The sequence below is a fragment of the Drosophila melanogaster genome, chromosome X, assembly GCF_000001215.4.
Source record: "Drosophila melanogaster chromosome X".
Lineage (NCBI taxonomy): Eukaryota > Metazoa > Arthropoda > Insecta > Diptera > Drosophilidae > Drosophila > Drosophila melanogaster.
The window spans coordinates 14,732,336-14,749,848 of NC_004354.4; the positions used below are offsets into that span (position 1 = coordinate 14,732,336).

The 17,513-nt window shown below is 42.1% G+C and overlaps 1 protein-coding gene across 7 annotated transcripts in view; it reads right to left on the minus strand.

The window, feature by feature from the left end:
• NetB (Netrin-B) overlaps positions 1-17,041 on the minus strand; it is a 63,339-nt gene extending 46,298 nt beyond the window's left edge. Inside the window, exons 1-3 of one of the 7 annotated variants that reach the window (NM_001169284.2) lie at positions 17,013-17,041; positions 16,294-16,586; positions 14,238-15,724 (exon numbers count right to left, since the gene is read on the minus strand). In NM_001169284.2, the coding sequence (NP_001162755.1) occupies positions 14,238-15,724; positions 16,294-16,295 (1,489 nt within the window). In that variant the 5' untranslated portion in view covers positions 16,296-16,586; positions 17,013-17,041. Of the gene's footprint in view, positions 1-14,237; positions 15,725-16,293; positions 16,676-16,859 lie in introns of those variants that run through there. The other 6 variants (NM_001258740.2, NM_001169283.2, NM_001258739.2 and 3 more) reach the window with 6 other exon arrangements.
• Positions 17,042-17,513: the final 472 nt, after the last annotated feature.

Below are 17,513 nucleotides of genomic sequence, written 5' to 3' on the forward strand. Positions count from 1 at the left end.
TTGGCGGAAATCAAAAGTAGTTTATTTCTTTAATTGTCTTCAGGCAGTTTATCTTGTTTAACTATCGAGATGCTGCAATGCAAAAACCATTGATGAAATGGGTGGCACACACAGACCTTTCCCCGTTCAATCTTACATGCTCGTAATTTGTGATCTAATTATCCATCAGTACCACCACTTGGGTTTCACTGTGCACAGATACTCCCCCTTTTTTTTTGTTTCTACACCCAACTCGCTCTGTTCAGGAGCGGAGTAATAGATGTCACAGATTAGTAGCAGCTTGTACCGCCCCTGGAGTTTCGTCGAGCTGAGCTGAGTCAAGTTGAGTCTGCGGCTCAGCCGATGTCGCTGTCATTAAAAGTGTAATAAATACAACGCAAAGCAGCAACAGCAGCAGCAGCAGCAGCAGCAGCAACTGCAGCAATCGCGACAGCAGCAGCAACAGCAGCTACATGCCGCAGCAAAGTCAAGTACATCGTACGTTGTAGTATCATTTGCACGTACTTGTCACTCGAGTCGAGCCGTCCTTTCCATTCCTTTCCCTTGATTCCCCACCAGAATCCTCTACCTTCATCGTAGATCCTCTTCAGATGGTTTTCTTCTCTTGGCTACTCCCCGCTGTTGAGTTTGATGTTGCTGCTGTGTGTTGCAATGTTGCAATGTTGCTGCTGTTGCTGCTGCTGGTTTGCCCAGTGGCCAAAGTCTCGACATGATGGCTGCTGTTTCAGTTACGATTGCCCTTTGGGCAACCAATGCTGCCTCGTTTTCAAGGCCTAGACAGCTTGTCAGCATCCATCCTCCTGCAAACAAAACACTACCGAGGCACTTCCTCAACGTTTTGACCCACGGCGCATTATGTCCAGTCGGCTGATTTTGGCGATGGGGAGGTCGGTGGTGCTGGTCGGTGGTCGTGGTGGTGGACAATCATCATTTGAATAGTCCACACTTTGCATAAAATTAATATTGAGTCTGGGTCTTGGACGGCTCTACTCGAGAAATGAAATCATGTTTCCGACAGTTCATCGCGAGTGTTTTAACGGCCGCCACATCCGCCGGCGGTCAGATTCTCCATCTTACTTTTCAATTTTTCTTTTTTTGTTATATTTATTATGGTTTTTTTTTTTTTGTAGCGCTGCTTGCCCGCATAATTCGCTTTTTTTTTTGTGCCAACTTTGTCATTTCAAATATTTAATTTTAAAAAATAATTTATTCATTTCCGGCCAAGAGGCGATCCAGAGGAAAATGCCCTGCTTGTGCTGTTGATGATTTTCTTGGTTCGTTTTGATGTTTTTGTTGCCGCTGCCAACCGCAATTTCATTTGGCTTTGTTTTCAAAGCAAAAAAAAAAAAAAAAATTGAAAAAAAAGTGAACAGAGAAATGGGAAAGGCAGTGCGAGGTGTTGAGGAAATTAAAACCGAACTGTAATGAAAGAATGGCTATTGATGTCATTTCACCCCAAGGAACGCAAACCCAGAACCATCATCATCATCCGGTGTGTCCAGTGAGTGGGAAATGTAAACGAATTTATGCATCAATTGCCAATATGAATTTGAGATGGACGATATTGGGTTCCGCGATTCAATAAGCTATCCGATTGGGGAAACTAAACGGAATCGGGTCAGGATTGCTCAATCGGTATCATGATATTATTGTCATTCTATGCTTAAAGCTTTCAAATTGTAAAAAAACCATCTACATACGCATGTAATTAGATTTAACCAATGGTTTATCTCTTTACGAAACGACTGTTTTTGGTTTTCCTGCACTAATACAATTTGATAGTAATTAATTGAGTTGGATTCATTGAAACCGCATCAACCAGCTTTTAAAAAACCGTAAAATCCATTTGATTCCTCCGTTTTCACACGCGTGTTAAATGGCCAATGAAAGTTAACACGGCATATCAATTGTTCCCTTCGTTTGGAAAAAAAAAACAGGAGTCAGGTGATTAATGGGCAATATTAAGCGAAAGTTGAGGGAATCATTCGTTAGAATGTTTCGCTCGCTTAATGGGTTAAATCGTAAAAATCACTCATACGCCATGTGCGCCGTTGAAAAATGCAGGCACTTAAGTGCAGCGAAATCAATCAAAATCATTCGTGCACAGCTTAAAAATGCATTCGATTTAATTATCGCGTATAAATTTCCTTACTCCTGCTTTCGGTTCCACCCACGATTTCGATTATTCGAATATATGATATACATATATACATATATATATATATATAGCCCGAAATTCCATCCAATCAGCAGCAGCCGACGATTCTTGTTAATTGTGCGGCTTTTTGTGGCAGCGGAATCGAAATGAAAATGAATAGGCATTCGAATGCACGAGTGCCAGAGTGAGTATTCGAGTATTTGCGATTGTTTAACGACTTTAATGCCATTGAGCCAAACAATGGCACCCAAAAATGAACAAATTCCGGCCATTGTACAAAAAAAAAAGCATTATGAATAGGGCGAGATATGGTCGCTATAAATATGCGAATGCCTCTCATTTTATTACCTAATTATATTGGTTCAATCGGCTTGGAATGGTGCTATGCATTTTTTTCCAATTAAATATTTTCACCAACTGCCAACAAAAAAAAAAAATGTAATTACGAAAATGTATTCCTAGTCACGTTTTTGGCATTGTGGCTTTTTGATTTCCTCCTCTTCGTTTCTAAATTTTGTGTTGGAAACGTTGACAATTAACGATGCATTCTGAATGTTTTTATTTGAATGAAATGTTTTTAAACTATCACCTCTTCACCATTTTAGTTATGCTAATAATAACTTTATGCTTGTGTGTTGTTTTTGTGGCACATGAACAACAAATTATACATGCAACATTTTAATGAAGTCAAAAATATGTGAGATTTTATTAGCGCATTTTATTGTTTTTTGTCTGAGTGCGTTTATATTTGTTAAAGTGGGTGGCTTTTCCCCACCGAAAATGTTTGCGTGTAAATTTTCTTTTTGTTCGCCTGCCTTTTACGACCATAAATAATGCGTAATGAACCAGGGACTGGAGTGAAAACTAAATCACTTTGTTAAGCTGTTTCCAAACGATTTTGCCAATTTTCCAAGAGTACCCTATAATTGTGGTCATTACATTGTGTATATTGGTTGCATATCAAATGCATTAATATTATAAACTTAATGAACTTAAGTTCCAGCCCAGACAATGATTTCATTAGAATAATTATTTATTCTTTTCAAATAGGAGAATAATTAGTTATGCAGTGCAATCGATGGTATTTATTGGCTGCTGGGTAAACTCATTCGCCAACAACTTTGCAGCACTCGACTTTTACACATTTCATGTAAAATGTTGAGCACTTTTGTGTGTGCAGACGGGTTTTATTTATTTATTTTTTTTTTTTAATTAGCCTGCATTTTATTGCAACGCTCGGTGGGCTTACCACCTCATTAGGGCCCTGGTGCCACAACAATACATCATTTAAGCCTTCATTAGTTTATCGCCCACTGGCAACTGTTGGGTCGAAAGTTATTAGCGACAGTTTAAAATTAAATTGGCCTGAAATTTTCTTTTATTTCCGCCCCGTTTGTATAACTTTTTTCTCTGCTGTCCTATCGATATGCTGCCGTTGTTGTTTCTCGCTTGTTAGCATATTCATTTGAAAGTTAATGAAGTCGTCAATTAATTTTCCATTGTTTGAGCTGCCGCTGGGCAATGACAAATAATTCAATATTAATATGCCGTTGCCGGGATAGTCTGGCCATGTGAATGGAATGGGAAATCGAATGGGAAAATTTAAATTATCCTCAGCTGAAGAGCTTAAAGTTTGGCAGTCTGTGTTTTATTTTCCTTCGATCTAGTCTAATTATGATTTATCATCGATGCGAGAGATATTTACATGCAAAGGGTAAATGTCACAAAAGCTAACATAAATTGCGTGAAATTAATATTCTTGTTATCATAAAATTGAGAGTTTGAAAACCAATACGACACATTCATAAAACGAGAACCACACAAACGTTAGTTTGGTATAATATAACACTACAATCAATGCTGACCCTGAAAAACTCGATGAAATGGGAACATCCAATCAGGCATCATCCACAAATCTAAGTGGAGCTCAACCGCAAAGTAATTCCAATGGGGATCGTCGGATGCATTCCTCATTAAATTGGAGTCTGTATGAAAGCCCACACCCACCCATGTGTATGTATGTGTATGTATATAGAATCTGTGTGGATATAGCCACACATGCAGGCTTGCCCCTTTTAGAGTCCCCACGCCATTCATGCATCTTCGATGCATAAAAACCACGCAATTTGCTACACTTTTAACACTTGCACGGCTCAATGAAGTGCAACGAGACGCACTCAACTAACCACCCCAGTCCGAGGCACCACCGACGCCCCACAACCCCCCCCCCCCTTTTTATTCCGAGGACCCAGAAGTCAAAGCAAAAGGCCCCAGAGAGTGCGGAAATGGAGAAAACAAAAAAAAAAAAAACATGCACCAGAATGCACTGTGAACACAGCGAGGGGCAAAGAAATGGAATCTGAAATGCTTTTGCAGGCAAAAGGGATTCAAACTAACCGAAGGCCGCATGATTCTGCGGTTTGTCACCGCCACCCGCCCGTGGCAGAGACCCTCCCCCACCACCACCATCACCAGCACCAGCTATGGTCAGTGTAATCGAATCTCTGGACTGCGCGTCCCCTTTTATGCCCCTTGTGTCCATTCCCCTATCCACTTTTCTACGCCCCTGCTCTTTGGGATGGCTTTTATTTGCCTGGCTTTTCATTTGGCAGTCAATGCTACGCTTTCGCGCTTTTCAACGCTAACGACTACGTGCCACAGTTTTAACTGCCTTTTACCAAGATTCCCTCTTTAATAAAATCAGCCCACTGCCCCACCGCCTCTGCCAATTTCGAATGAGCCTGCTTTTGCTGCCCACGTGCAAATACCAAAATTGCTCCTCCATTACATGCGAAATCCAGGCGAAGGTTAAACAAACTGGGTTTCTAAAGAGAAACAAAATCAAAAAGCATCCGAAAAAGGCAACATTACAATGTGCAATGTGGAAAAAGTATGATATGAACAAAAAAACACCAATTCAAATGGGAAGTAATTAACACTTGAATGCAGTGAAGCCTCGACAGACAGGCAACAAATTGCTGCAACTTATTAAGAGCTCACTCCACGCCATTCCATTCCCAATTCCCATCTGGTAAAATCTCAAAAAAAAAAAGAACTGGTAAAAAAACCATCCGAATGCTGCTTTGAAATTAATTTAGGTGCGTGTGTTGGGACTCCCCGATGGGTTTGCCTTACACCCGATCGAATTATGGGTCTAGAGGTTCTACGACCACGGCCAGTTTTCCACTAACAAGCCAGCATATTTATGCGTTTTTCTCAGTTTCCGCACTTGTACTTTCCCAGTGGATTCGGTTGGTTGAAACTTTACGAGGCCGTAAGTCTTGTGCCAAGTGAATATTTTCCTTCAATTGGATGTTTGATTTTCTAGAATTTCAGCACATATCAAACCCTTTTCATTTAAGTACTTTGATTCAAAAATCATCACATTAAGTATAAGCCAAAACCAGCTTCAAAGTTTATTTTTTAATTTAAATTCAAATTAATATTTCACACTATTCACTCCAATCTATTCACATTCCCATTCAATTCACGATTCACTCTAGCTTGCGACATTTTTAAGTGGGGCATTTGAATGTTGGGTACAAATTTTTGGCCAGTAATAGCTGCCCCTCAAACTATTAAATCCCCTTCTGAAGCCACAAAACCCATCTTACACTCGGCACCATATAATTTTCTCCATTAACACACACTCTCAAAGGGAACACACTCGCACACAAACATTCACACACACACACATGGCACGACAAAATGCTTTAATAGTTTTTCCGTGCCTTTAATTTATGTGAATTTTCAAGGTAGCTAACGAGGTGGTGAGCCGGGCAGATTTTCTGGTGTTTTTCGTGAAAGGGGGGATGGAGAAGTTGTAAACGAGCCTGCGACAACGCCATTCGATTTGTCAACCCCCCACCATTCTGGAATCCCCCTCATCCGTTGGCCATTTCTCCCCCGAATTCATTTAGATTGCTATGAAAATTGCTTTTAAATTAAGTTCTGTGTGGCTGCAATGGCGGCTTCTGGGAAATAAAACCGACAACTAACTAACCAAACATTATTTCTGTTTGGTTCCTTTTGCCACACGGAGAAAAAAAAATAGGCAGTGCCTATTGAACGTTAAATTTTCCAATATATCCCAAAAATTTGTTCACAACCTTATCTTCATTATACTATCTGTTTCCATGCTTGAAATTCTATAAATTTGAGTGAAATTAGCGTATGCAGCCCCCCCATTTCGCTGAGTGTATGTAATCGCAGTTGTTTGTTGGTTGTTTTAACGTTGTTCGTGTTGTTTTTGGATCGGGTGCGGCGTAAAACAAAGCATTTGGCAATTAAAATACCGCCGGACGGCGGCTTTTCACAGGTGAGCAGGCCACAGGTGGGCAGAAAAGGGGCAGTAGTAGCTGTATTTTCCTAGAGTTTTCCAACTGCTGCAACAAAGCCGCAGAAGCTGAGGAAGATGAAGCGGAAGGTCGAAAGGAGTGCAGGCCGAGAAATTGCATTTTCATTGAGTCAATTGAGCAAGTGAGCAACTGAGATATTGAGCGGCTGCAGCCGAAACAAACCCGCAAATGCCACAAGAAAATGGGGGAAAAGCGTCGGAAAAGCGTTGGCAAAGCAGAGGCAACATAGCAGCATAAGTCAACACTAATTGCAATTTGCAGCTAAACACGGACGGGGCTTAGAGAAAAAATGGTGCGGTGGAATGGTGAAATAGAGGCATGTATCTATAGGATACATGACATAAATAAAAGAGGATTCCCGGCAAAGATAGCGCAGATGAAATGCACAAACAGAAAAGATACATTTTCTTTTTTCGAACCAAAAGAGTGGGGGACTTAGTGTAGATATATCTAAATGAATGAGTTTAACACATGCGGATAGAGAATGGGAAATAGGTTTTATTTAATCCTAAGTGCAGAGTAATCATTTATTTAAAAGAAAATTTTATTGTACCTATATATTGCTGCTAATAGCTTTAGAAGTTAATCAGAATCAGGAAAGTATTATCATTTTTATACATTTAATCAAATTGCTTCATTTTTTCTTCAAGTGCATCTGGCTGTGTGGGTGAGAAGTAGACACGTTGGAAAATTCAATTTGCACAGTTCAATGCAAATGAAAAGAATTGACACACGAGGAATTCAAAGCAAAAGAAGCTGAACATGTGAATAGAGCTCTCGAATAATTAGTGAATAATAATGAATGGCAGTGCACAAATGTGAACTTGCAACTCAATGAACTTGAGGGCAGTAAAAAATACATAGAAGTCGTGTTCGTGGCCCAGGGTCATAGTGTAATTAGAGTCGTGAAAAGATATTTAAAGTACCCATGCGTGTGTTCATTTGCATGTATCATTCGCTGTAATTTGTAGCATTATTACTAACCTATTTAAGCGTGAGTATCTCAAGAGAGCTGCATTCAATAAGTGCACAACTGAATTATCTTCAAAAATTGAATTCTCCAACTCTGTGGCAACGAAATGCAGTTTATCTTGTCGCTTTACCATGTTGCCAGTGGGAAAACCTCGGAAAAGTGAAAACAAAAGCAAAGCACAGTGAAAACAATGCGGGAAAACAAGGAAAATAAGTGTGCATATACATATATGTATATATACTACTTCTTGGCCGTTTTTGGGTTTTTGGACCACGATTCTGGAAGGACCGAAACCCAACAGCACTGGGTAAACAATATGAAAGCAAACAAAACTAAGGGGAAATGGCAAAGGAAAACAAAGCACATACAGCCAAAACAAAAAACCCAAGTAAATTTCTCTCTTTTCGGAGTGAAAAGCGCACAAATTAATTGAAATATGCTTCTGTCGTTGGCAACAGCAGCAAATAAATGGGTAGTTCGGGGGAAAAAAAAAACAGAGGTACACAGCTTGCACGGAAATCTCAGGGTGAATTTAATGAATTTCATTGTATTAATCATTACACATTTTCTTTTAACTGATTTACAAATCAAATATTGATTTGAGCACGCTTTTAGCTCACTAAAATCGTTTAATTCCAAATCCATTTGATTGATTGCATTTGTTGTGACTCCCCTTTCCAAATCTTAAAAGTCGCCTGGCAACCACTGTGTGTCTGCATATGCAAATAGACGAAATTCTACTTCAATCGGGCAATAAATTAACAACTCTAGTACTGTCCAAAGAGTATTTCTTCGTTTTCTGCCATTTCTGCGGTCAGATACATCAGCATCGTCAAAGGCAACACGGCAACGAAGCATTTTGGTCAGTTTGTTTGATATCATAAATTACAATTTAAATTTTATAACGAAAACTAATTGGAGCGATGACGACAGACCCAAAAAGCTCTTTGAAGTGCTCTGTTGTGGCCCAAAGCGGCGGATGATGGTCGATAGGATAGGTATTTCGGTCTCTTAACCACAAAAAGCAGCCAAAAAAGCCAAAACAGCTGCAACAGCTGCTGTTTCTGGCCAAAAGAGTCATAAAAACATGACTTGATGCGGTCGATCACATCCACTACCATATTTTGTATAATTCCACACCTCCGCATGGAGAATCGAAGAACGGATCGCGTGGGCGGTGGGTTTATAGCGCTAACTAAAGCCGCTTGCTGCCCAAAAACCACAAAAATAATACAAAAAAAAAGCCAGTGAGTTCGCCATAAGGCGTTCACACTGAGGCAAATCAAATCTAGATTCCAGATTCCAGAATCCAGATTCCAGAAATAACCATTTGCCATTTTAAAGTTATCTGCTTTTGGTTGGCCATAGATCGGATTGTGTACTTGGAAAACTAGTTCTATATAACTCGCCATTAAAGCTCAATCTTTGGGAATTGGGTTTTTGTAGTAAAAGATACGAAACCAACTTCTGTTTATATTTTCTTTACCTGCGTGCCACCAAGAATCATTCATGTTGCCAGTTTAGTTTGCCTGGGTATAATTAGTTTTAAGAACTAATTAAATCGTTTCTAAATGTTGGGCTATTTCTTAGAATAAGTAGGTTTAGTAATATTTCACAGATCCCTGTTTTTCTCAGTGCCGAAAGTTTAACGTAAGACAAGTAGCTTTATTTATATATTTGTGTGTGTGTGTGTGTAGCTGCAGTAGAACGCGGCGTTTAAGGGGGCGTGGCAACTACCGACACGCTGCATTGTTGCTGTTTTTGATTTTTGTTTTGTTTTGTTTTTTGTTTTTTTTTGCCGGCGCCAAATGCTTGCGCAAATTAAAAAGTAATTGCTTGAGAAAAAGTCAGAAACAGAAAATATGCAACAAACAGCGGCAGCATCAGTAGAAGAAGAAGAAAATCGAGTGACTGAGAATGGGGCAAGCGGAGTTGGCTGCCGGCTCACAGTTTGGTGTAGTTGAAAGGTTTCAAGTTGCCAGCCAAAATGCCAAAAAGTCATCAACTTATCGTTGTTGGCTCGGTTAAGGGCGAAGGTCGATGGTCGATGGTCGAAGGTCGAAGGGCAAGAGCAATACGCAATGGATGTTTCCCAAAACAATACAAGTAGAATGCAATTGAAGTGCTGGCTTTTTCAGCGGCAATCTTGGCGAGAAACGCTCGGGGGAGCAATTAAATAGAAGTAAAAGTGATGAATCAAACACTGGCACTGTGCGAAAAAGGAATTAGAGTGCTGGCGAAGCCATTAGTCGGAAATGATTGGACAGTTGGACGTTGAACGTTGAACGTTGGACAAATGGAATAGGGTAGTGTAGTGGTGGAACTGCAAGGATCTGCGGCAATTCCCCGAGGATAAGCAAGAGTACACCATGCTCCCCAGTAAATTCAATCTCAATCTCAAACCCGCTAGTTCAAAAGTACTTTCCTGTGTTACCTTTATACAAATGATTATCGAAATAAAAAGAACTATCCGCAGATGACACTGATCTGAATGGGAAATGTCCCTTTTTTTTGCAAAAAAAAACAAAAACCCAGACACTGCAGCACTCTATAGTTGCTTTCAATTATATTGCATATCCTTTAAAATCGCTCGTCTTTTGTACTTTCAATTTGCACGAGTGTCCTTTCGAATGCTCTCGGCTCCATTAGATGAGTCCTTTTTTGGTGCGCTCCACCGAGCACATAGTTTTACTCCCCAAATAAAATGAACACTCAAAAGCATTTCCACATGGCAAACAAAGGATGTAATTCAGCCTTATTAGGATTCCCAGAGCGAATTTCTTAAATTCCAGCCATTCAGCAGTGCAAATCACATCCACATAACCCGACCCCTCCGCATGCAAATTAAGTACAGTCTCCGAGTTTTGCCACTACACAAAGGACACTCATTATGCACTTCCATGTTCTGCCCACCACCCCACTTATTTTTTTGCGTTTTTTTTCACTGCTTCTTTTAAATAGCTAACTTTTATGTTTTTTTCCTAACTGCCACACACATTAAAGCATCCGCCCAACCATCAAAGTAAAAAAAAAAAAACACAAATACGGGAGGCAAAAAACAAAGCAATCGCAACAAGCGAAATGGAAGCTGCCAGCATTTTATCACATTGACACGCCACGCCCACTCTGCCCCCTGAAGAGGCTGATGGGGGAAGGGGTGGGGCATGGAGCCGCAGTGTTGCGGTTATGCAATAAAATGTTGCATTTTGCTTTCGGTTTGCCAAACGCCTCGACCAGAATAACCCAGAATGCAGAATGCTGCGTGCTGCATATATGCAACAACTTAACTGCCAACCGCTAAGGTAACTCTTACAATTGCTGCTACTGTTTCTACAACTGTTTCTTCTGCACTGCAAGAAATGCTTACTCGATCTCTTAGTTTATGCCTATAAATACTACTTAATACATAAGAAAATCCTATGTAGAGCATAGTGTACATTAGCGTGATTGACTGCTAGCTAGTATTTTTTTGAAGTGCATTAGTGCCTTTGCAACTTAAGCTGGGGCAATTTGTTGCAAGTCAGTTGTGGGTGCCGGGGATTCCGAGTGAGCTCGTGGCTCCGTTTACACCTCTCTCCCCGCCCCCTCCCCCGCCCTGCGGACACGTTAAATGCGCACAGCTGCCGGGATTACCAGGCAAAATTTGCAAATGTAAACGCAGCGAATTAGTCGCGCCCCGAACACACCGAACAGCCCTCGGAAAACCAGGGAAAAACATGAACGGCAGTATAGCAACACCCTCACTCACACACTCACCCCCGAGGGCGAATAGTAAACATATGAAAATCACACACAAATAAATGTAATAAACAATGCAGCATCTCTCATCTCGATGAGGGTGGAGCGAGTCCGGTTCAGTCCAGTCAAAAATGCTAAGGTCAGGGGACACAGCCGCATCGATGCCCCTTGGCTTCCTGGTTCCATGGCTTCGATTGCAGCCTGCCAAAAAATTAACAGATGTCTCGCATTAGATGCGCTTCACTCGACCCCAGAGACCCGCGAGCGGCGAGCCAATGAGGCGATTTATGCCACAGTGGGCCACAGGTTGCCATTAAATGTAGAAAAAAAATTAATGCTAAATTATAGCAAACAAATAATTGAATGAAATAAAGAAAGATTTGAACATTTAGAATATTTAATATTATTCCATTGTCGTGTACAAAGTTTTGAAAGCTATTCTAGCATAATTTGAGTGTGTTTAAAATCGCATATTATAAAAATTTAAATTTAAGCTCCAAAAATATCAGTTTCGACCCACTGTGCACTGCGACCACTGCGGGTTACCCATGGAATGGAATTGGTAGCAATTTTTGGGCAAACGGAATCGAGACAAATCGCCAACGAATAAAGCAAATCGGAATAAAGCATTTTGGGCAAAGTGGAGACGAGTGGAAGTGGAAGTGGCAGTGGGTAGCGCGAGATAAGCCACACGGCAGCAGGTAGAAAAATGTTTGTGTTTGTACTTCCATTTCCTTTTTCAATGTTTACACTATCCGCTGGATACCATATTTTGTCGCACGATTTGATTACTCAAGGGGAGGTAATTCAAGACTACCCTATAATTATTAACAATACGATATTTCAGCAGGCAAATAAACAAATTTTCAGTGAAATATAAAGAATTTTAAATGATATGCCGCTCATTTTCATTTATAATGTTAGTTTTATTCACGCTTAAGCATTTTTCAAATATTTAAAACTCTATTAAATATAAAGTGAGTAGTATAACGATTTCGGTGTTTTTCTCTTGTTATGCATATTGTTTGCCGCGCGATTTCCGCTGTGTTCGTAAATCTTTGTGAATATTTGGAGCCGACTGATTCTCCAGTAGCCAAGTGGTCAGCTGGAGGAGATTGTGAGTGGCGCAGAGGAGCGGTGTGGCGCTAGACAGATGGGCTTGGTGGGTAAATGGGACAGAATAGGAAACAAGGACAGCCAGCGGCTGGAATTTCGCCCAGACATAAATATTTTTTATCACTTTCCGAGCGCTTCATCTCTCGAGCAACCCTTGTCCTTGTGCCCCCGCGCTGTTTATTTCGTTGCATTTGTAATGAAGTCCCGGACTCGGGATTCCGGCGGAGACTAATTCAAATTTAAGCCATAGAAAATTAATTTTTTGGCTACCAGCACATCCCATCCCATCCCATCCAGCCAAAAATGCTTCGCGGTGGTTGCAAACTCTGATGGAAGAGCACGGAAAAGTAGATGGACAACTTTCGGCTTATTCAGCTTAGTAAGCTTCAAGGTCGATTAAGGGCCGTTGGCCATGGGTTAAAGAGTTTAGGGAAATTTTCTGGCCGGGATCTGGGGCGCTTTGTTCATGGAGATTTACCGACATTAGTTGGAAATCCCCAGACTAGAGTACCAAGCACTCGAATCTAATTTAAATATATGAAACTTTCAATTGTTAGATTTTACATTCTATGCAGTAAGAACTTGTGAGGGTTTCTGCTATATGATAGAGAATAGCTCCATCCTAGTTATTAGCTAGCAAATAACTAATACCTAGTAATTCCCCTCATTTTCCTTCTTCAAGCTAATCCTTTCCGCTTCAACTCGTTGGCCATTTCCAGCGGCAATTGTCATGGGATTTTCCTTTCCCTTTTTTTTTTCTTTCTTTTTGCCATAAGCCATAAATTAGTGCCGACCGACGTTCCGTTGAGTCTTTAAGCTGACCTTCGACCCCACTCTCCATCAACTTTGCACCACCCACTTTTGGGCTGTTCCACTCCCCCACTTGGTTGGCTTTTGATTAATTCTGGATGAGGACAACAACGTGAACGTCAATGGTCCACGGAAAAGTTAATCGTTAGTAATTTATGGCCCTCCAAGGAGGCGTATAGTTGGGCGTGGCAGTAAAGGTAAGACGATCTGAAAGTAGTGTTAATACCAAATGGGGAACATCGCATGGGATAATCAAGATGATGGTCGATGGGCGCTGTCCAAAGTAGATAGAAATCCCGATATGTTTGGGTCACATTCCCAGTGCCAACTCGGTTGGGTATGTATGTACTACATATGTGTGGACAATCGTGTCGACATTCCAAGTAAAATAAAATCGAATAAAACACCAAAAATGCAAAAGGAGAAGAATGTGGATGGCAATTGGGAGCTGTGGAGGCGATGGCATCGATGGCGATTGCCAGTGCAAGGCTAAAGTACTCAAGTGCAATGCGAAACTGGAGTGATGATGAAAGGATGAGCATAGGGCACTGGCACAAGCACAATCGCAATCACACAATGCTCGCAATTGAAAACGCCACTCGAATCGCCGTCCCCAACTTTTCAGCCATCCACCTCCACCGCGTGCGCCATCTTCTCCTGCAACAAATGCACTCAATCGCACCAATGTCCAATTCCGAGTCCACTGTGAGTGACCATGAAAAGACCTTCTGCTCTTGACCGAGGGCAGCTCCAAAGATCAATATCAATGGCAGTTCCACAATTCGGTTTCAATGAAAGAATATGTGCTACTCAATCAATTCATGCTTTATCATCGGCATAGTCGAGATCCCCATAAATTTGCTATTCAAAATGTGTTGCATTTAAATATGTTATATATATACTTCTTGAACTACTGAAAAGTATTATATGTTTCAGATAACACTATCTCACATTTCTACATTCTCCCCTGCCCATTGAAATGAGATATATGTTGTGAGTAAGATATTCACGTCTGTAGAATCCGTTGGGATTCAGTGAGATTCTCATGAATCTGGTTATAATATATACTTGGATAAGTACTCACTTTTGCATTCGTTGGCATCATTGTCGGTGGCCCTGCCCCAGGGTCGATCGAAGTAGAAGGGTTTGCAGCGTTCGCATTCCGGTCCGGCGGTGTTGTGCTTGCAGGCGCAGGTCATGGTCAGTTTGGCGCTCATCTGGGTACTGCGACCAAAGTGGTTGGCCAGCGAGGGGGCGGACGGCGTGTCCTCGTCCTGGCCATCGTCCTGATCCGAAAGTGCCGTTCCTGATCCCGAACTGACGGTGGCCACACACTCGGAGGCGTGACCATTGCACTTGCATCGTCCGCCGACGGCAAAATCCGATACGGCGTAATGCTGCGAAATGGGCAAGGTCACCGCGGAGGCAGCGGCAGAAGGGGCAGCTGTGCTAGGGGGCGTGACCTTGCCAGGTGGCGTCACCTTGGGCGGCTGTTGTGGGGGCGTGGTGGCCGCCAGTTTGCTCTGGTAGTGCTTCTCATAGGCGCTACCCTTGTGCTTGCCCTGCCTCTTTACAACCGATTCACCATCACTGGCATAGTCCAAATGCAGATGATCATCATCCAGTTCCAAATGCTTCTTGGGCTCCTCGTACTCATCGTACCCAGCATCGGCACTGTCGTTGTCCTGCAGATTGTAGTCGTACTCATCCTGCTCGCCATCCAGTTCCAGATCCGCATCATCATCCTCATCCTCCTCGCGACTGCCGCCCATCTCATCGCTAAAGGCATTTGCATTTTTCACCTTCAACAATTGTGGTGGCAATTCAAGGCGATGGAATACAACTCTTATATCCGTGGCCGTCACCCAATCCTGCAGGACCAGCGAGGAATCCAGATCATTGGCCGACGGACGACCCTCCAATGTATTGAAGGCAAATCGCTGAGCAGCTCCGCCCGTGTCATGTTGCGAATTGATGCATCTGGCCTCCTGCTCATTAAACTTGGAGATCTTAGCGCGATCCGGTCGTCCATAGAACTTTTGACACTGTGAGCTATAGAACTGGAAGGGTTGCCAGGTCTGTCCAAAATCCGAGCTCTTGAATATGGCCAGCGAATCGGGACGCGGCGAGCGGGGACAAAATGACAACGATATATAGGTCAGCTCGTACTTCTTGCCCAGCGACAAGGTTAGGGTCACATTATCCGGCGGCGCACTGTCCGGATCGTGGGGCACATTAACGGCACCCGATCGCCAGCAGGTCACATTACTGGGATTATTTAGATCGGTTAATGCCGCCGGACCGTACCGCTGCTGTTCGCATGAACGACACTCGCCGGCATTTCCGTCGCGCAACAGTTCGCAGTAACGCTCCGGCTGTTGGGCGCCACAAACGCTGGATGCCTGAACGGGATTCCCATAGGCGGCATTCACAAAGCTTGGCAGGCACTTGCGCGGCTTGCCCTCGAAGTAGCAGGGATCGTTGGAGGATATGCCGGCGGCCGAGGATCCGATGGCCAGTGCCAGGATTATGGGCAGGAGCAGGCCCATCCTTGTCCCTGTCGCTCTGACCCTGAATCGGAAAGGGGAAAACTATATAGTCGACGCTGATGGCGACTATCTTTACCCTACAAGCTTCTCACATTCCCTACTTTTAATCAAAGGATGAAAACCTAACAGAAAATACTTTTCAAAACACAGTGAATGCCAGGAACCTTATTTTTCTATTTCTCTGTTGTACGAATTCCATTAAATATAAAATTAAAGCATAAATTAGTTGGTGACTCCAGACAAACAAAAATTCCTTAAAATTTTGTACATAACAACACTTAATTTCTTTCTCCTAAAGCACTTTCCTTTTACATGCTATCAGTATTAAACTCTTAAACACCGTTGAGTTATTCAACAAATTTAAAAAAAAAAAAAGTTTATATAAAGCAACATTTTCACTTTATATTAGCAAGTCGGACTAAAAAGTAAAGGAACTTGAACAGTTGAACTATCCAAAAATATGATAAGCCACGAATAAAGTTGAAAAAACTTTTAAAATTCCCTCCTTATTTTCATTTTAATTGAATTTAATCTTTAATTGTGGATTGGGAATATTCGAAGCTTATGGGATCGTTTGCGGCAATTACGTACATTGGCTCGAATGCGAAATACCTCGGACTCTTTCTCTCTTGCACTGTTTCTTCAATTGTTTATCAGAGGATAATGTGTATATATTGCTGTCTCGGTCACACACTCGCGAGGATCGATTCGCGTCGGGGTCACCAAACAAACAAGCAACAAAAACAAGACACGGCGACGTCACTCGCGGCGTCACTGAGTCTGCCGCAACAGCATGCAACAGCTGCCAATTCTCAGTCTCAGGTTTGGCTTCAGTCTATCCGATTCGATGCGATACGATAATTCGATACGAGATACTCTAGATTCTTCTGAAAAAAAAGGTAGGGGAATTCTTCAATCCCAAAGCCGATTCTCCGGGCTGCGTTGCCACTCGGTCAACGGCCAGCGTGTTTCTGTTCGCCGCGGCGACGTCCTCGCGCCAAGTGCCCCCAAAAAGGTCCTGCAAAGTCTCGTTTCCTCTCGTTTGGTTCCGATTCGTTTCGTTTCGATTCTCTCGTCCTGGCGCACTGAATATTCAAAGGAGGCTGGTGCTCCTTCCTTGTCGCACCACTCCCACTCTCGTTCTCTATTTCGCTCACTCTCGCACTCTCAAACAACAGAGTGTAACTGAAAAAAAAAATACAACAACGAAGGCCCGACGCGCACTTCGGTTGAATTCGATTTCGTACCGCCTCGAAAACGCCTCGGAATCGCTTCGAAATCGCTCGCTTGCGCCGCTCAATGTTGTTCACCTGGCAAACGCTCGGTCGAAACTGTTTGCGTTTGCTTTGCTTTGCTTTTGGTTTGCCAGAGAGAGGGCAACATTTGATGATGCTGCTTGGCAACATTTTAGCTGCCGCAACATTGATGCAGACTGAATGTCACAAGATGATGCTGGAAATTCTCGAAAGAAAGTTCATTTAACTCTTATTCAAAAATATTAAATTACATGTATATTCTATTAGTTTATTTTTAATGTGTAATGCATTTCTAACTTATTCTTAAGCCAAAAATAATTAAAAACCTATTTTCGCTGTTTAAAAACTAAGATAGCAACTTCAAAGAGATCAATTTGTTTTACGAATAATGCTCTTTTTTTTAAATGTACTTTGTAAATTTCGATTATTCCAAGATCCAATGTTGCTGGATGCTGGTCGTGTTGCTGGGAGCAGTCTGCAACATTTGTTGCTGGCTCTCTCAGCGCGACTGTCATCATGTTGCCTTCGATTCTCAGAGTGTTGATAAGGGACTCA